We start from the raw sequence: 20,865 nt of genomic DNA on the forward strand, positions 1-20,865 counted from the left end.
ACTGAACCTAGGTCCTCTGTAAGAGCAGTCATTGTTCTTAACTGCTGAGCCATCTCTTCGGTCCTCACCCCCCCCTTTCGACCCTTTGAGATGTCTTGTGTAGCTTAGGCTGACCTTTGCTATAGAGCAAAGGATGACTTTGACCTCCTGATCTTATTGCCTCAGATGGGATTATAAGTGTTTATTACCACACCAGGCTCAAGGCTTGAGTCGGAAGCCTAATATGATTCATAAGAAGCACTTTTTAATGAATTTATAAATGCCATTTTAAATTCAATATACACATTTGTTTCATGGAAATTATGGTGGATGGGGCTGTGTTGTATTCTGGGTTAGACTGGAAGGGTAGAGGAAAACCTGCTATGTCATAATAACACTAGAGTGCTTAACTGATCTCTATAACAATGTTCCTTGGGCCATTGAGGTGGCTCAATTGATAAAAGCACTTGGAGTGGTGGTCTTTACAAGTGATCTGAGTTTAATCCCTAATCCACAGTGGAAGGAAAAGCTCATTCCTGAACGTTGTTCTTGTCCTCTACACTTGTGTTATTGTAATGTGCACACACACACACACACACACACACACTAAATTGATAATGTCAAAAACTGTTTCTGTGGAATCTTTGTGGAGACTTTTAACTTGAATCAATATAGCCCTAACCTAGCAGAGGTTCAATGACTCCTCCTCACCATCCTATTCCCTCCCTAACAGCCCCTCTTTGGAATTGTGGTTTCCTGTCCTAAGGAATGGGAGGCTTTGAGTTCTAGCCAGGGGAAAAGACACAGGGGTGTGGCTTAGTCTAGGTTGAATAATCCCTAGTTTTCTTTCTTTTTTTCTAGTCCCCAATGTTAGACTATCTGCTTCTGTTTGTTTCAATAGACTTCTCAGCCTATAGGATATAGCATATGCTAGCCTTCAGTTCCTGATTCTCCTGCCTTCGAGGCACACCTACTACCATCACAAGTGATTTGTCTGCTTTTTGTCCCCACCACTTTTTTTTTAAAGGGACTAGACACTGACTCTTCAAAGATGCAAACAAAACATGATTAAGGCTTAGAATTGTTACCTGTGTTCCTTGTCTACAGAGCAAATGGCTAGTTCTTTGGGGGTTTTCTCAACATCATCACCACTAGCCACGAAAGTAAACAGAGGATGAGGGCAATTAAGAAGGAGAAGAGTATACAGTGTATCTGTGATAGTCACTGCAATGGCAACAGGTTCAGATCTGTTGGTGCACACTCTCCTTTTTCTCTTGTCTCTCATCAACCCTCTCCCTCATGGAAACACTGGACGGGGTACAATAAAAAAGCTTGGGGAAGAAGTGGGTATTTCTTAAGGGAGCAGTTATTCCCAAGACGAGCCAGAAAGGTACCTTAACAAGTCAGCAGGGGAGAGGATGGGGAAATCCCAGAAGACCTCACCCAGTGGATCACAGAAGACAGAAGCAGCCATTCAAATATATGTAAATATGGGGACACAGCAAAGCTGGTGTCTGATTACATATTCAAACTCAGGCAAGACGTTGCCACATTTTATGCAAGGCATCCAATTTGAAGGCTGAATATGTTCTCAAAGCTAACAGGTGCATGTGAGCATTTCTGGTTTGATATTGCCACCTACAGACCCAAAGGCAGAAGTTCACCTGGGCAGGACAACTTGAGAAGTAAGAGAGAAATCCACTGAAGTCCCTATTTCAGTAGAAGCCTTCATCAAAACACGAAGTTAATTTTCTGTGAATTTCATTCAAGTATGTTTTGTATTTCATTTGTCATCAGTGTGCCTAGGGATCAATGCAAACTAGCAGAAGTTACACTCAAAACCCAACTAAGGGAGACCTCCAGCATTTCAGCTCAATCTCATCATCTATGGAAATAGGTCAGAAATTTAGTTCTTGAAAGACTCCAGTGAATCTTCTATCATTTTAAGGTGTGTCATAAAATACTCACAAAAGCACCAATATTTAATATTCCAGGAAGGCAACTGATATTTAGAAGTTATGTGAATCCTATCATGCAACACAGCTTTTAACTGGGACAGTATAAAAGTCATTTAAAAAAATTAGCATCAGATCAGGTAAGTGCATATATACAAACATAAAAAAGTAAATTTGGGGGCTAAAGAGATGGCTCAGTAGTTAAGATTGCTTGCTATGAAATAATGAGTTTTATAGTTCATGTCTTTGTTAAAAAACAAGGACATCAAGAATTTTGCAGGTAAATGGATGGGTCTTAAGGGTATCCTCCTGAGTGAGATAACCCAGACCCAAGGGACATGCATAGGCCAGAAAGGGCAGAATACCCATGATACAACCCACAGATCCTAAGAAGTTAAACAAGAAGGAAGGCCTAAGTGAGGATGCTTGAATCTCACTCAGAAGGGGGAATAAAATAGTTATAAGAGGCAGGCAGAGGGAGGGAGCTGGTGGGAGAGGAGAATGGGGAGTGTAATAGAGGGGTTCAGGATCAAGTGTGGGGAGAGACAAGAGGGATGGGCATAAGAATTAATGGAAATCTGAAGCTGGTGGGGGTGAAGGTATATCTTGAGGATATACAGAGACCTGAGATAAGGGAGGCTTCCAAGAATTAATGTGGGTGACCTCAACTGAGTCTCACAGCAGTGGAGATATGGAACCTGAAGGGGCCACCTCCTGTAGCCAGGCAGGAACCCCAGCAGAGTAATAGGGACACCAACCTACTCACAAAACTTTTGACCCCAAATTTATCCTGTCTACAAGAAATGCAGGGATGGGGATAGAGCAGAGAACAAGGGAATGGCCAACCAATAACAAGCCCAACTTGAGACCCATCCCATGGGCAAGCACCAATCCCTGTCATTAATCATGATATTCTGTAATGTTTGCAGATGGGAGTCTAGCATGGCTCTCCTCTGAGAGACTCCACCCAGCAGCTGACTCAGACAGATGCAGAGACCCACAGCCAAACACTGAATGGAGCTTGGGGACTCTTATGGAAGAGCTGGAGTTCTAGAAGGGGCCTAGAAGGGGATAGACACTCCACAGGAAGACCAACAAGAGTCGACTAACCTGAACCCTTAGGGCTCTCAGAGATTGAACCACCAACTAAAGAACATACACGAGCTGGACCTAGACCTCACATATGTAGCAGATGTGCAGCTTGGTCTTCATGTGGGTCCTGAACAACTGGAACAGGGGCTGTCCCTAAAGCTGTTGCCTGTATATGGACTCCATTTCCCTAACTTGGCTGTCTTGTCTAACCTCAGTGGAGAACAAGAGTCTAGCCCTGCAGCGACTTGATGTGCCAGGAGGAGGGGATCTCCAGGGAGAGGGCCTCCAGTCTCTCGGGGGGAGGGGGAGGGGGGAGGGGGGGAGAGGGACTATGGGAGGGGAGACAGCAATCAGGATAGAAAGTGAATGAAAAATAAAAATAAGGTGGTGAAAGAAAAATAAATAGGTTGTAGGGCTAAAGAGATAGCTCAGTAGTTAAGACTGCTTGCTATAAAATCATGAGTGCCAGCCGGGTGGTGGTAGCGCAGGCCTTTAATCCTAGCACTTGGGAGGCAGAGGCAGGTGGATTTCTGAGTTCGAGACCAGCCTGATCTACAGAGTGAGTTCCAGGACAGCCCTGGGTACACAGAGAAACCCTGTCTCAAAAACAAAACAAAACAAAAATCCAAAACCAAAACAAACAAAAAAACCAAAATCATGAGTGCCATAGTTCAGATCCTAGCCCTCAGGTAACTAGCTGCATGTCCAGAAAATGATTGTAACTGAGCTCTGAGTGATCCAACACCCTAGTCTGGACTCGGTGCTGTTCCCTCTCTTGCTCCCCCTTACACACACACACACACACACACACACACACACACACAAACCAGTCAGGAAACCAAGAAAATGGTGGCAACTTCGACTCTCTTCAGTGAGCCAAATATAACTAATGCACATAATACAAGATCCACTCACAGCCTCTAGAAATTGTTCTAATGGGGTATAGCAGAGAAATGTTCTCATGAAGATGTGAAAATAGTAGGTGCCAACCTACTGTACCCTTTTTTTTTCCTTCACAACTCACTTTCACAGATATCATACTCCATGAAAAGGTCACCAAACAGATCTCCAAATCCCTTAGTGCCTAGTCAACAGATACATTTCACCAAAATAGGCATGCCACCAACAGAGCGCATCCTCTTCAATGTAAGTAAAAGGAACTGAATGCCAAGTAAGTTTGGCTGGGAAGTAGCACACACCCTTCCTCTAGATCTCGCACAAAGTGGAGTCTATGCTCAGAGATTAGATGGCTGAAATGTTCTGAGTGGGAATGTTGATAGTGAATTTTTGTGATTGGCTGAACAGTAAAAAACTAGCAACTGTAAGTCCCTTCTTCTAACTGTAACAGTGCTTCCCCTACAGGGACCTCCTACAAAGACACCCTCCTGAGACTAGCTAACCCCTCATGCACTGTACTTATTTAATGTGCTGAGGCTCTGGGATGTTGCTCCACTGGTACCACAGAATCAGCGTGTGCATGGCCTATATGCTCACAGTTTTTCTGTACACATGTCTGCCTTTGTTCATTTCCCCGCTGCCTGAATCAGGTCCGTCTCTGAAGCCACACTGGCCTCAGCAAATGGATGAGCTCCAGGTTTAGACCTTGTCTCAAAAAAAAAAAAAAGCCAAGGTGAACAGTAATTAAAAGAATATACTGAACATTGGCTTCTGGGCTCTGTGAACATGTGCATGTATGCTCACAAGTGAATGTGTACACACACACACAGTAACAAAGCAAGGTCATGGCCCAGCCTCTTTAGCTCCTTATCTGGTGGCATGATTTCTCTTTGCCATGCTCCTGCCAAGATGATGTGAGCCTCCTCGCCAAAGCCAAGAAAATGTAAGTGCCATGGCCATGAGCCATCTAGAGTCAGAAGCCTTATAAAGTTACCCAGATTCACGTATTTTGTTATGAAAATGAAAAACACAATTATACCTCTTTACTAAATTTTACCAATTCATTTTTACTAACATACCCAACAGTTCTTCTCAGATATATCTTTCTAGTTACATAAAGGTAAACCAAGTTTTTGTTTAATCACAGCTAAGTCCCTGATGATTTTTGGTAGATAGTATTCCTTAAGAAACTAACAACTTGAACTTCAATAACTTAAATCGCTACCTTGAAAGCACTTATTGACCAGAAACTACTGATTATAAAAATTCAGAAAATTCCCCACACCATATAATAATAATAATAATAATAATAATAATAAGTGTATTTCTCTAAATATAGTCATCCAAATGATATTTTCCTTTTCCTTTGAACATGGATTGGCTTTGCTGACTCTCTAGTTAAATAAAACACAAAAGAAGCAATTCTTTGTGAATTTTGAGGCCAAATTGAAAAATTAACTCAGCTTCCAACCACCCGGTTTCTCCTGTAACATAATCTCTCTTGTCAAACTGTCCTTAGATACTCTTTCAATACAGCTGTGGTAAGATCCCAAGCCACGTGAAGAGCTGGTATTTGGAATCCAGTTGACAGACCCAGCTGAGCCCTACTTGTCAGTCATCCCATTCCAAGTGCCAAAGCATGGATGGGGCTACAGAAGAATCTAACATCACCCCTGCCCTCCTCAAGGATACTCCCCAAAGGAACTTATAGGAAACTAAGTTCTTGGAAGATGAAGAAGCGGGGAAGGGGGCTGTTTTATACAATGTTAGGTTTGGAAAAAATTGTCACCTATAATAATATGGAAAATGTGGAATTAATTGATGAAGCTAAGATTTCCAGGCAAACAAAGCACATAAATTCTGATTTCTTATAACTATGTCACATGCAAGCACAGGGTGAGTGCTAAAGAACTTTGACCATTTTTAAGAAGAATTTTGAAGCATTTTAAATGAGGTAGGACTTCTTGCACTTAATGGTCTCGATCTCCCTAGAAATTAAATGATTATTTACAGTTTTCAAAGAAGCCATAAATATACAATGGAAAAAAATCTTCAATAAATGGTGCTGGTCTAACTGGCTGTCTATACGTAGAAAATGAAAATAGATCCATATTTGTCCCCTTGCACTAAGCTCAAGTCCAAGTGGATCAAGGACCTCTACATAATACCAGATACACTGAATCTAATAGAAGAGAGAGTGGGAAAAAGCCTTGAACTCATTGGCACAGGGGGAAACCTCCAAACAGGACTCAAATGGCTCATGCTCTAAAAATCAAAAATTGATAAATAGGATCTCATGAAACCAGAAAGCTTCTTTAAGGCAAAGGACATAGTCAATAAGACAAATCGGCAACCTACAGATTGGAAAAAAATCTTCACTACCCCCACATCTGATAAAGGGCTAATATCCAAAATATATAAAGAACTCAAGAAGCTAACCACCACAAAACCAAAATCCCAATCAATAAAAGGGGTATATAACTAAACTGAAAATTCATAGCAGAGGAATCTCAAATGGCTGAGAAGCACCTAAAGAAATGTTCAATGTCCTTAGTGATCAGAGAAATGCAAATCAAAATGACTCTGAGATTCCACCTTATACCCATCAGAATGGATAACATCAAAACCTCAGGTGACAACACATGTTGGCAAGGATGTGGTAAAAGAGGAACACTCCTCCATTGCTGGTGGAATTGCAAACTGGTACAACCACTCTGGAAATCAATCTGAAGGTTCCTCAGAAAATTGGAAATGGATCTACCTGAAGACCCAGCAATGCCACTCTTGGGAATATACCCAAAAGATGCCCCACCATGCCACAAGGGCACATTCTCCATTATATTCATAGCAACCTTGTTTGTGATAGCCAGAGCTGAAAACAATACAGATGTCTCAGGATAGAAGAATGGTTACAGAAAATGTGGTTCATTTACACAATGGAATACTATTCAGCTGTTAAGAAGGAGGACATCCTGAGTTTACAGGAAAATGGATGGAACTAGAATATATCATCCAGAGTGACATAACTCAGACCTAAAATGACATATATGGTATGTACTCACTAATAAGTGGATATTAGCCAAAAAAAAAAAAAAAAAAAAAAAAGAACTGAATACCCAAGATTCAGTCCACAGAACTCAAAAAGGTTAACAATCTGAAGGGCCCAAGTGAGGACACCTCAGTCCCACTTGGGAGAAAGAAGAAAGCAACCCAAGGGGGCGGGGCGTAGAGGGAACTGGGAGGGAAAGGGGATGGGTGGGGGGGGGGGTGTGAAGACAGGAACCAGATCTGGTATTGGGTGAGGGAAAAGGACTGAAGCCCTAAGGGCCAGCAGAAAGAATGGAAACAGGCAACCTAGGGAGATAGGAGGTTGGGGGGACCCTCTAGAATACACCAGAGACCTGGGAGGTGAGAGACTCTCAGGACTCAAAGGGAGGGACTTTAGATGAAATGCCCTACAGTAGGGAGAGGGAACTTATAGAGCCCACCTCCTGCAGGAAGACAGGGCATCAAATGAGGGAGAGGGACATCCCACAATCAAAACTCTGACCCATAATTGTTCCTGTCTGAAAGAACTACAGGGATGGAAATGGAGAGGAGCCTGAGGAAAAGAAGGTCCAGGGACAGACCCAAAGTGTGATCCAGCTCAAGGTGAGGTCCCAAGGTCTGACACTATTACTGAGGCTGTGGAGCGCTCACAAAAAAAGGGACCTATCATGACTGCCCTCCCAACAAGCAGCTGAAAGAGTCAGATGCAGGTATTTGCACCCAACCAATGGACAGAAGCAGCTGACCCCTGTGGTTGAATTAGGGAAATGCAGGAAGACGCTGAGGAGGAGGGTGACCCTGTAGGAGGACCAGCATTCTCAACCTGGACCCCTGAGATCTCTCAGACACTGGACCACCAACCAGGCAGCGTACACCAGCTGATATTAAGCCCCCAACACACATACAGTAGAGGACTGCCAGGGTCTGGAATCAGTCAGAGAAGATGCACCTAACTCTTGAGAGACTTGGGACCCCAGGGAGTGCAAAGGGGGTTGAGGGTGGGTGGGTGGGGGACATACTTGTGGAGATGAGGAGGGGAGGAGGTATGTGATGTGGAATAGTCAGAGGGTGGACCAGGAGGGGAATAAAGTCTGGAGTGTAAAATAATTAAATAAATGATTAAATAAAAAATTAATTTACTTCACATGTATGGGTATCTTGTAGGTTTGTCTCTGTATCACATGCATGCCTGGTACCCATGGAGGCCAGATGAAGTTATGGGATCTCCCTGGGACTGGAATTACAGATGTTGTGAGCCATCATGTGGGTGCTAGGAAACAAACCTGTGCCATCTGCAAGAGCAGCCTGTACTCATAAGAGCTGAGTCATCCCTCCATTCTCCAAAGTAAAAGATTTTTAAGTTAGAAAATGGCTTCAATGAAAAAAATCAAGAGTGGGCTGTAAGATCAGTACTAAGCCTTTGCCCTCAGATGAGGAGTTCTGCACAGCAGATAGTTCTAGGGGAAAAAGGCTCAGTTTTGTTTCTTTACTCCTAAGTATAGCTCTTGCTTGGCTGATCATGCGGCAGTGGAAGTAGAAGATATGGGCCCCTCAAATGGGCTATCAAAAATAAGGGAGTCTATTAAGTTGAGGGTGGTTGTGAAAGGCAGACCTGGGAGGAGTTAAGGAAAGCAGTGGAAGGTGAATGTGATCAAAATTTATTGTACACATATTAAATCATTAAAGAATTAATAAAGCTATTATATACACATACACATACATATACATATGTGTGTGGAGGGTGTATAGCTCATACACACACAAGACCAGTGTTAAGAACTCGGGAAGACCCAGCTGGATACTAATAGATTCTTATGATCTTAAAAAGCTTTCCTTGGAAAAAAGGTAGTGAATTTATGACTATGACTCTCTCTCTCTCTCTCTCTCTCTCTCTTTCTCTCTCTCTCTCTCTGTCTCTCTGTATCTCTGTCTATCACTGTGAGCCTCTGTGTGTGTGTGTGTCCCTCTGTCTCTATGTGTGTGGTTTTGTTTATTATTATTTTTGACAATTTTCTACATGTGTAGAATTATCATAATCATACCCAAACCCTTTGCCATCTCCTATCCTTTCCCCACTTCTGCTGACCCCTCCTTCTTCCCATCTAGCTTTCCTCCTATTTTCTGTCTTTCATGTTTGACCTGCTGGGTTTAATTAGAACCATTTGTTTGCATAGGAATCATTTACCGGTGAATGAGGAATTTACCAAAGGCTAGGCCAGTAAAGAAAATGGCTCCCCTGTCTTGACTACATGTTGCCTTTTAACAGCTTGGCAGGAATCCCCAAATACAAAAGGGCTTGATATAAAGATGTTTATGGCTGAAGTTTTTATCATATGGAGTAAATTGACTTTATAGCAACAATCCACAAAATTTGTCTATACTAGTCTAAGAACCCCTGGCTCAAACTAAGGAAACCAAAGATCTCACTAAAGAAAGATGCTTGTATCTCCAAACAATTATGGCAGAAACCAGACTTAAAAAAATGATTCATCTGCAAGTGTAGAATAACTTTTACAGAAAAGTGGCTCAAAGGGTAAAATTAAAAGAGCAGTGATAGAGCCCAGACCTGTTGAGAGCTGACAGCAGAAAGTAGTACTATGCTGGGATGAAATAACAACTAGAGGAAGCTGGCAGCTATTGAGAACTGCTGTGGACCAATAATGGCTTTGTGACTCCCATTCCCTATTCCCCACAACGCTTCACTGTTGGTTGATAGGTATTTTCTAAATTTGTTTTTAAGTGACACATAAAAAGTATTAAAATTTACATATGACATAAAATATATAAAATAACATATAAATAAAACTTGAAAGCAAGGGCCTTGCAAGAGGATCACAAGTTCAAGTCCTGTCTGGGCTATAAAGGCAGCCTGAGCAATTCAGGGAGAACATGCCTCAAAATAAAAAAGATAAAGGAGGCCTGGGAATGGTTAGCAGCAGAATGTTTTTGTATCATGCATTAGGTCCCTTGTTCAATTTCCAGTATCAACAAAAGGGGAAAAAACAACTATGTAAGTTGAAAATGCTCTAATATCACAATCATGGCAGATAACACAATAATATCCGACCATGCAGACTAAAAACTGAAATTTTAAAATTAATATATTGATATATCATGAGATAGACATTAGAAAAACTATAAATAAAACATTAAAATTAAAAATATGTAGAAGAATGAAACACAAGATGCACTTTTTATCAGTATATTTTGTCATTCTTTGGCATCTCTGTTTTCATTTTTATGAACATTTCAAAATAACTTCTCATCAAAACAGCTTTTGTAATATTCAAGGTGACCACAAAAAATCCTGTGTAGTGGACAACCAACAAAAGTAAGACAGGAATCAAAACATACCAATAGAGTAAATCACTTAACCACAAAGGAAGATTGTAAGCCAGGGAGGTGAGAGGAAACTACAGTTGAACTCGAAAACAAGTTACAAATGGCTCTGATTCTGTTGACAATTACCTGAATGTAAATAGAACTGAATGGATTATCAAAAGCATGACTCAACTATATGTTATAAGAAGAAACTCCACTCAACACGTCGAAAATTAAAAATGAAGGTGGCTAGATGTTGTAGCTTGTGTCTGTAATCCTAACACAGTGTCAGGAAGATTATCACAAGTCGGTAGCCAGTCTGAGTTAGAGAGGATGATTCTTTCACAAAGATGTTTCATATAAATGGAGTCCAAAAGAAAGCAGGAATATTCACAAAATAGACTTTAAATGTCAAGCAGTAAAGTAACACTCAATAACAATAAAGGAGTCAAGTCAGTAAGACAAGACAGCAATTCCTATGTATTCAGTATATGAAACACATGCAAGTAAATATGTAAAAGAATATCAATAAACCTGAAGGAAGAGATAAACTTCAATATAGTAACAACTGGAAACTTTAACAGCTCTCCTTCAGCAGTGTAGACAAACACAACAAAGGGCCATTAGAATAAAATTACAGACTAGACAAATTGACCTCCTAGATATGAAGAAAACATTCCAGACAGCAGCTGCAGACAACTTATTCTTTTCAGCAGCATATAGAACATTCTCTGGGATACATCAAACAGCAGACTAAAAACAAACTCAATATGATTCATTAATACTGTAAGTCTATAATAAGAAAGACTGAAAACTACAGAATTCCATGTAATTTAGGCAACTTGGTATTGAATAACCAGTATATCAAGGAAAGATTACGAAAAAGATACCAAAAACTCTTTGAAACAAATAAAAAATGAGATACAACATGCCAAAAATTCTGGTACACAGAAAAAAATACGCTAAAGGGGAATTTTCATTTCTTTTTTTTTTTTTGAGACAGCTTATATCACAGAAGTACACAAAGATTTTTGGAGATTAGTTTGAACAATTATACAGTCTCAGGTTGGATAGAAGAAATGGAGAAATTCTCAGACATATACTTTACCAAAACTGAAACATGAAAAATAGAAAACCTAAACAGACCAATAAAGTAATGACACTGAATCAGGAACAAGTCTTCCCTTCAAGAAAAGCCCAAGACCAGTGGATTTTACTGCTAAATTCTTCTTTTGAAAGAATAAATACCAGTACTTCTTAAATTATTCCAAAACATAAAGGAGGTGGGGATTATTCAAAGTAGATTTGGCAAGGCCAGTATTACCCTAGTACCAAGACCAGACAAGGAAACCTACAGACCAGTATCCATGAAGAATATGGATGTAAAACCTTTCAATACAAAATACTGAAAACTTGATCCAACAGCATATTTAGAAGATTATTCATCTTGATCAAGTGAAGTTCATCCTAGAGGTACAAGCACAGCTCAGTATTCACTAATTAATAAACACAGTATACCATGTCAATCCAATGAAGGGAAAAACCATATTATTCCCTCATTGTATGTAGAAGGTGGTACTGGATAGACTTCTACATGCCCTCATTATAAAACTACTGAACAAATAAAGTCTATACACCTAACCAAACAGCTAACATTATACCAAATAGAGAAAATCTGGCTTTTTATTCCTCTAAGATCTGAAACAAAAGGAGGATGCTCACTTCACCACTTTAATTCAACTTCAGTACCAAAGTCCTAACCAAAGCAATCAGGAAGAAGGCAAAAAGGAAGCTCATTTAAACTAGAAAAGAGGGAAACAGATCGCCAATGTTTACAAAAGATATGATATAGTACAGAAAGAGCTCAAGATTCTAACAAGATATATTAGAACTAATAAACAAACCTAGTGGCAAAATAGAAAACAAAATAGCATCACTGTTTGCCAATACTAAATTATCTGAAATAGAAACCAAGAGAGTAATCTCAATTATAGCAACTATCAAAAAAATTATCTAGGAATAAATTCAATCAGAGGTGAAAGATTACTAAAGTGAGAATCATGAAACACTGTTGAAAGAAATCGAAGAGAACCCAAGGAACAGGAAGTCATTATTCATTATTAAAAATGGACAGGGCTGGTGCAATGTCTCAGTGTATAACAGCTTTTGCTGTAACAAACTTGGCAGCCTGAGTTTGATTTCAGGTTAGAAAGAGAGAAACAACTTCCAAAAGCTGTCCTCTGAGTGCCACATGGTATGGTTGTACCTTTACTCAGATTTACATAACACACATCTAAATGAGTGCTAGCCAAAGAAATACAGATTCATTATAATCTTCATCACAATCTCAGGGATATTCTTCATAGAATTAGTAAAGGAATCTAAAATCTACATAGAGCAACAAAAAGGAAAACCACAGCAGTCTGGAGAAAGGGTAAGTGGAGTTACACTGATTTCAAAACACGCCACAATGTTGCAGAGAGCAAACAGCATGGACTAGTCACCAATACACAGACACCTAGATGGATGGGAAAGCAGAGAAAGTCTAGAGTAGAGATCACAGTGCAAACATAGCCTTAATAAATGATGCTAGAAGAGCTGGTCATTCACATGCACTGCAAAGAAACTAGACCCTCTTTCACCAGTTATAAAGATCAACTCAAAATTGATCGCAGACTTAAATCTAAGACCGGAAGCTGTGAGTCTACTAGAAAAACATTTGGATGAGCAATAAAGTACAAAAATAGCAAAAAGAAGTGTGTGTGTTGCCGGGCGGTGGTGGCACACGCCTTTAATCCCAGCACCCAGGAGGCAGAGGCAGGCAGATTTCTGAGATCCAGGCCAGCCTGGTCTACAGAATGAGTTCCAGGACAGCCAGGGCTACACAGAGAAACCCTGTCTCGGAAAAAAAAAAGTAAAGAAAAACAAAACAAAACAAAATAAAAAAAAAAAAAGAAGTGTGTGTGTGGCGGGGGCAGGTAAAATGGCTCAACCAGTAAAGACACTTGTGACCCTTCCTAGTAACCTGTATTTGATGGTGGAAGGAGACTCCTCGGGCCTTTACACATGTTCTGGTACACAGGTGCACATACATATAAATGTAATTTTTGATACAAAAGGAGAAATAGGCTATGTCAAAGTGAAAAGCTCCCACACATTAAAAAATGAACAGTATAAATATGGATTAATCTATAGAATGGAAGGAAATATTTTCAAAATATACACTTGACAAAGGGTTACTATCCAGAATTTAAAAAAAAAATAACTCAAAAACAAAACAAAACAAAACTCAAAAAGCCAGAAACCAAATAACGTTTACCTGATTTAAAAATTGAAATATGCATTCCTCGAATGAAGATCACACAAATGTCCAGCAAATAATCAGGGAAAGGTAGTGAGGTTTACTCTAGTAAAATACCAATTACCAAATGGTGAAATGATAAATAAATAAATAAATAAATAAATAAATAAATAAATAAAATGCCAAATTATTATAAGGATGTGGAAAAACCAGAGCCTATGCACACTGTTGAAGGAATGTAAATGAGCTCAGCTCACATGCAAAAATACAGTATTTTGAATACAGAGATTCCTCAAAAAAAATTAAAAATAACGACTGCATGTGTCCAAGGGAAATCAGATCAGTATGTTGTAGATACATTTGATTCCCATGTTTACCACAACACTATCCACAATATCCCTAAAATGGAACCAACCTAGGTATCTAACTAACCAGCAGATAAAGACAATGTGGTAGAGGTGAACAAAGAAACAGTATTCAAACTATCACACAAAAAAAATGAGAACAAAATATCATCATCTGTGATAACATAGATGGAACTGGAGATAGTTATACTAAGTGAAAAAAGGCCAGGCAAAGAAAGAAAAAAATGTCATGTTCTCACTCGCACATGGGATTTTAAAAAGCTGGCCCGGGGAAGTTGACAGTAGAATAATGACTGCGTATGGCTGAGAGTGATGGAGCTGGAGGGGAAAACTTTGAGCTGTGGGTGGGAAGTTGCCTAGAGAGGAGCAAGCAGTTCACGTGCACAAGGAAATGACTCCAGTTAACAACAGTACAGCTTAACAAAATAGAGGAAATGATTCCACAAGGTCTTATCATTAAGAAATGCTAAATGTCTCAATACATAGATGTGTTTAATATTATGTAAATATTAGATAATATTAAATGGTATCCTATAACTATGAGAAACTTTTATATGTTTATTTATCAAGTAAAAATAAAGCTCATAAAGAGATAAAAATATGAAAATAAATCTGATGACAAAAACAAGTAAGTTCTTCATCCATCCCTCATGAATGGAAGAATATGTGGGTATCTATATAACAGAATTCTTAAAATTAATTATTTTCAGTTATATGTATGTTTACATGCTTATATGAGCCTATATCCATGACTGTAAGACCAGAAGAGGGCATTGATCTCCTTTCAGCTAGAGTTACAGGTATATGTAAGCCTTCTGATGTAGGAGCTGGGAAGCAATCACAGGCTCTCTGCAACACCAGTACACACTCACTCTGAACCGGTGCTGTCTCTCCAGCTCCATCAGTATATTTTTAAAAGATGTGGCAGCGCATGCCTGTAATCCCAGCACTTGGGAGGCAGAGGCAGGCGGATTTCTGAGTTCGAGGCCAGCCTGGTCTACAGAGTGAGTTCCAGGACAGCCAGGGCTATACAGAGAAACCCTGTCTCAACACCCACCCCCCCAAAAAAAAGAAAAGATATGCTAATAATTTTATAGTGTGTGCAAAGTTTTAAAACAGGTCAACACCAGGGAAATGAAAATAGAAGCTACATGGAGATTCCATCCAATTCCACTAAAGAAAGCAACAACAGGAAAACAGATGCAACTAGAGATAATCCTATTAAATGATTTAAGCCCTTCTCGGGAAGATACAATCATTCATCCCTCATTTGTGGTTCTCATGTTTTATACAGATATATAAAATTCTGTGTATGTACATGAAAGTAAAAGTGAAACCAGCCAGGGAAATAATGGAGCTCAACAGGAGGAGAGGGGTGTGTGGGGGTAAAAGTTATGAAGAAACATGCCTAGTACTCAATAGGTATGATACTCAATACTTTGTAAAACATTTAAAAAAACAAGTAAATGCAATTTTATAAATGATGGCCAGGGACTGGCGAGATGGCTCAGTGGTTAAGAGCATTGGCTGCCTGTCCAGAAGCCCTGAGTTCAATTCTCAGCAACCACATGGTGGCTCACGACCATCTTATTCTCAAGAGCTAGGAAATGGCAGCAGCCTAGAGAAGTTCATTGACAAAAGAATGGATAAAGAATTTATATATATATATACACACACACACACACACAGTGGGATTTTGTACAGCCCTAATGAAAGTGGATGGAACTGAAGAGACTTGTTTAGTGAAATCAAGCTGTCCATAGTTTCATTTCTGTTGTTATAATAAAATACCCGAATAAAAGCAATTTAGAAGAGAAGGGGTCCATTTAGCTTATAATTCTAGGTTATAGTCCATTATTGTGGAGAAGTCAAGGCAGGAATTTAAAGTAAAACCTCCATAGTTAAAAAATAGAAAGAATAAACACATGGATCCTTTCTTGTTTTCAGCTAGTTTTTTCTTGTCTTACACTATTCAGAACACCTGACTAGAGAGTAGTGCCACCCATGTGGCCTCTGTCTTCCTATACCAATTAACAACCAAGATGATTACCAAAGGTTAGTCTGAGCTAGATAAATCTTCCTAGGTAATTCTAGGTTGTGTCAAGTTAACAGTTAAAAGAACGAGCAGAGACAAGGGTCACATTTTCTTTCATATACAGAACACACAAACAAATATAAATATATGTATGTGACACAAATGTAGATTTGATTGCAGGGAAAGAAATGGGTTTAAAAGGATAGCAAAGAAGAAAACACACCCACATATAATCATAATAAAACTCATTATTGTGTTTGCTACCTAAAAATATACTGAAAAGACAAAAAGGCAAAATGCTAAGGGAAAGGAGGCAGATACAAAAGGCTACATATTATGTAAGTCTACCTATTCCTAATCCAGTCTAAGTAAATGCCTAGTGATTGAAGTAGTTTAGTATGGTTACCTTTGGTTAATTGGTGTTAGAATATGTCAGGTGACTGTTAAAGGACATATTTGCTTGGGGTGCCAAAATATTCTTACATTGACAATCATACAATTCTGTGATACAGTTAAGATCAAGTCATTATATTCTTTACTTTGTGATGAGAAGAATTGAAGCTTCTCAGCAGACTCTGACATAACTTGGTGGTGGTGGACTCCTGAGTACATATTTTATTATCATTTTTCAAAAGTGCATTTATATTATTATTTGTGGGTAAAATATCTATCTTACTAAAAATCATCTTTAGAAACCTGACTGATCTGACTTCTAACTCTCTATCACTTAACAATTATGAGATCTTGGGCACATTACTCAGCCTAAGCCTGCCAATGACTTAGCTGTAAGCAGGGATGGTAATAATAGTAACTTCCTCATAGCCTCTTACTACCACATGCCTGGTACATTTTCAGTGCTATTATTAGCTAACGTTCCCTCTAAGCAGTTGAGCCACTTGCAACATAATGTCTATAATATCCACTCTTTTAAAAATATATTTTTTTAAACTTATGATGGTGATGGTGATGGTGGTGGCAGTTGTGTCCCATTTCATGTTTGTATACATGTGCATTTCTGTATGTACACCTGTGCAATTGTGTGTGTGTACACACATGTGCATTTGGTCGTATGTGCATGTATACTTGTAGAAACCAGAAATAGGCATCAGATGCCTTCCTGAATCTCTCTCTTACCTTATCATACAATCTGAAACTCCCTGTTCTGATTGATTGTGCTCCAGGCTCTACCTGTCTCTTCTTTCCCAGTGCTGACATTAAAGACAGGTACCTCCATGCCTGGCCTGGTTTGTTTACATGAGTGCTAGAGATCCCAGGTATTTATATTTGTATGGGAAACATTTGAGCCATGAAGCTACCTCCCCATCCCTGTAAAGACTTATTCTGGTGGGAGATATCACTCAATTTTACTTTTTTTAAAAACTCAAAACCAATTGTACTGGGACAAATGATTAAAAGAACTGTCACACAGATCACGGCAAGTGTTAGGTTCCTAACCCTTCCTGTTGTTTACCCATTTGACTTCCTGAGACTTGTGTATCAGTCAGCCCTTTAGAAGCAGCACAGTTTGGAGGAAATGTTAGTTAATTAAACAGAGAGTAGAGGAAAATATTAAGGACCAGTAAAACAAGGACTGGGAAAAACTGGCTAAAACCAGCATGTCAAAACATGGGACAACGTACAGATCTCTCAGCCAACACAAAAAGAAATTCAAAAGTGATCAAAGACCTCAATGTAAGACCAGAAACTTTAAAACTGCGAAGAGGAAACACTGAAATATAGGCACGCGCTTTCTAAGAAGAACTCCCATATGCCAGGAAATCAAGCAAGATGTGCCATATGCAACTACGGAGAGATTTTTTTTAAAGCAAGCAGCCTTCTACACTGCAAAATAAACAACTGAACAAAGAGAAGGGGAGAGAAATCTCCTTCAGATTGTCAAACAAATGCATGCTAAAAACTCCAAAGTGCAGTTGCTGCATAGCTACACTGACACTCATTCTTTTTGTCTTTTTTTTTTTTTTCAGATACTGGGCAGAGCCTGCTATGTGCCTGCCTCTTTACCGTATGGCTGACCTCCATGCTGATTTGGCTAAAATGGCAAAATCTCCCTGTCCTCTCTCCCCTCTCCCCATCTTTGCTCTCCCCTGCCCCCCTTCCCTTCTCCCTAACTCCTCCCTCCCTGCAGCTGGTGATATTTACAGCTAGCATTCCCTGGGATTTTTCCTTTTAATTCTAAGTAGATTTTCTACAAGCTTCAAAAAATAAAAAATCTCATTAAACTTAGCCAAAGGAAAAAAATAACACAATAAATAGAGAAATTATCCAAGTAAACACTTCCCAAAAGGAGAAGCACAAATGTAAAACTTATGGGGAAAAATTCACTATTTGGCCATTGAGGAGATGAAAATCAAAATTGTATTAGGATTCCCATCTCACCCTGAGTCAGGTAGTCCTCATCAAGAAGGCAATAACTAATGCCCACAGATACAGGGAAAAAAAACTGTGTTATCCATGGCGTTGGGAATAGACTTTAATCTAACCACTATACAGCAAAACACTAAAATCAGAACTGTGTATATAACAGAGGACAAGAAAGCAGCTCTTGACAGAGAAATCTGCACACCCATGGCTATTGAAGCTCAAATTGTAATAGCCAAGCAATGGAATCAGCTTCTGTCTGTCTATCTGTCTGTCTGTCTCTGTGTGTATATTTATATTTATGTATCTTTCTATCTATAGTGGAATATTATTTAGCCACAGAGAAGTGAATGTTGTTTGCATCAAGTAGATAGAAATAGAAGTCTTCATGTTAAGTTTAATTCAGAAACACAAACATCACACATTTTTCATATTCAGGAACTAGAATTAAAAAAATATCATGTGGTTTGTGTAGTTGAGAGGATATGGCAGGAAGATTGCCAGGAGTTTTATGCCAGTCTGAATTATGGGCTAAAATCTAACTCTAAATCAAAACAAAACAAATACCAAATGTAGTAAACTGAATACTGAATACCTGGGATTCAAAGGGGAAGAAGTAAGTTAAGAGAGTGGATATGATTAATTCAAGATATGTGCATATGTGGAAATGTCACAGGGAAACCCAATGGTATGTGCAATTACTATGTATTGATTACAGGGTAAGCAGTAATAGTTGGTATTCACAGTATTAGTTAACTCACTAACACAAAATCTTCCCTGATTTTTCCTCTACCTTTCATCCAACTAATTTTCTATTAAAACATTTCAAATCTCCCAGTATCTTTGTCATAAACCCTTTGCACTACATGTCCATGGTATTTCACTTGATAATTGTACTTGTCTCCCACAAGGAGTGGGACCCTCTTTTTCTTGACTGGTACTACTATGCTCATCTGTGTACACACGATTTCACTTATAGAAGGACCTCAAAAAGTTATTTGTTGCATTAGTGGGTGACCAAGCCAGGGAACGATGAATTCAGTCTTAGCCTATAAAACAGTGATAATCTAGAGTTTATCTAGAGACCTTGGATTCCCAGAAGACGCCTGGCTGAGCAAGGCTCTCACTGCAGGACAGCTGTGCTGGGGGAAAGCCAGGACCTTACCTGTGCTGGGTGAGCACGTTGACAGCTGAAGGATGATTTGCACAGTAAGCCAGGTACATTGATTTAAAATGAGGCATGAGGTTCAGCAGGCAGCCTCCTACTTTGTGCTGGTTTTCTGGAAACCTGTAAGTAAAACATGTCAAGTATAGAACAAAGTTAGAAGCAGAAAGTAAAGGCATTTGCAATTGAGACCAGAAGCAGGTAAATCTTTTGATGAATTACCATAGGGTTTGTTTGTTTGTTTTATAGAGTGAAAGCATTTTATCCCTGGAATAAGCAGGTTTTGATGGCTGATAAAAATTCTAGCCACTGGGACTAGAGAGACGGCCTGATGGTTGGGAGCATTGCTTACTCTTCCAGAGAACCCAGGTTCAATTCCCAGCACTGAAACAGTGGCTCACAACTGTCTGTGTCTCATGCATATGGTGCAGAGATATATGCAGGAAAAACACGAATATACATTGATTAAATATATTAATTTTTTTAAAAGATTTATTTATTTATTATTATATGTAAGTACACTGTAGTTGTCTTCAGACACCCCAGAAGAGGGCATCAGATCTCATCACCGATGGTTGTGAGCCATCATGTAGTTGCTGGGATTTGAACTCAGCACCTTTGGAAGAGCAGTCAGTGCTCTTAATCACTGAGCCATCTCTCCAGCTAAATATATTAATTAAATAAAAATTCTAGCCACCAAGTAAAACTTTGATGTATAAATTTTTCTTGACACACTAATATTCAAATTTATACTAAGTTCAAGTACAGATAAAACTCATTGAACTCAACAGCGTAACATCCCTTAGACAAAAGTTCATTGCATGAAGCTTAGGAAACAGCCTCTTCCCCAATTTCCATAGACTGATTAAAGTTGCCTGTTTTTATAAGATACACTCTCTGGAAAATTAATTTTACATTAAAAATACACTGGAAGATGATCATTCCAGTGAATTTTGTAATATAATGTTGAGCAATTCAGCCATCAGATAGCCAACAAAACCATGACCTGGGGGTCAGAGAGATGGCTCAGTGGTTAAAATCACTGTCTTCTCTTTTAGAGGACCTGGGTTCAATTCTCAGCACCCTCACATATTGGTGGCTCACAATTGCCTGTAACTAAAGTCTAGCTCCCTCTCTGCTCTCCAAGGCTACCTCATGGACATGGTGCGCGCGCGTGCACACACACACACACACACACACATTGCAGGGAAAATACTCATATATATAAGATATAAATAAATCTATCTTTTAAAAAAGTCATGGTGTGGTTCACATAGGACATATATTTTTTCTTCTCAAATTTTGTGTGTGTTTCTAGTCAGGATATA

The 20,865-nt window shown here is 39.2% G+C and overlaps 1 protein-coding gene across 3 annotated transcripts in view; it reads right to left on the reverse strand.

Moving 5' to 3' along the window:
* Window positions 1-20,865, reverse strand: part of Arhgef6 (Rac/Cdc42 guanine nucleotide exchange factor 6) — a 119,291-nt gene that overhangs the window by 30,063 nt on the left and 68,363 nt on the right. For all 3 annotated transcript variants that reach the window (XM_052170581.1, XM_052170580.1, XM_052170582.1), the window contains one exon: window positions 19,538-19,660. In XM_052170581.1, coding sequence (XP_052026541.1) covers window positions 19,538-19,660 — 123 coding nt within the window. The remainder of the gene's footprint in view (window positions 1-19,537; window positions 19,661-20,865) is intronic.

The sequence above is a fragment of the Apodemus sylvaticus genome, chromosome X, assembly GCF_947179515.1.
Source record: "Apodemus sylvaticus chromosome X, mApoSyl1.1, whole genome shotgun sequence".
Classification (NCBI taxonomy): Eukaryota; Metazoa; Chordata; class Mammalia; order Rodentia; family Muridae; genus Apodemus; species Apodemus sylvaticus.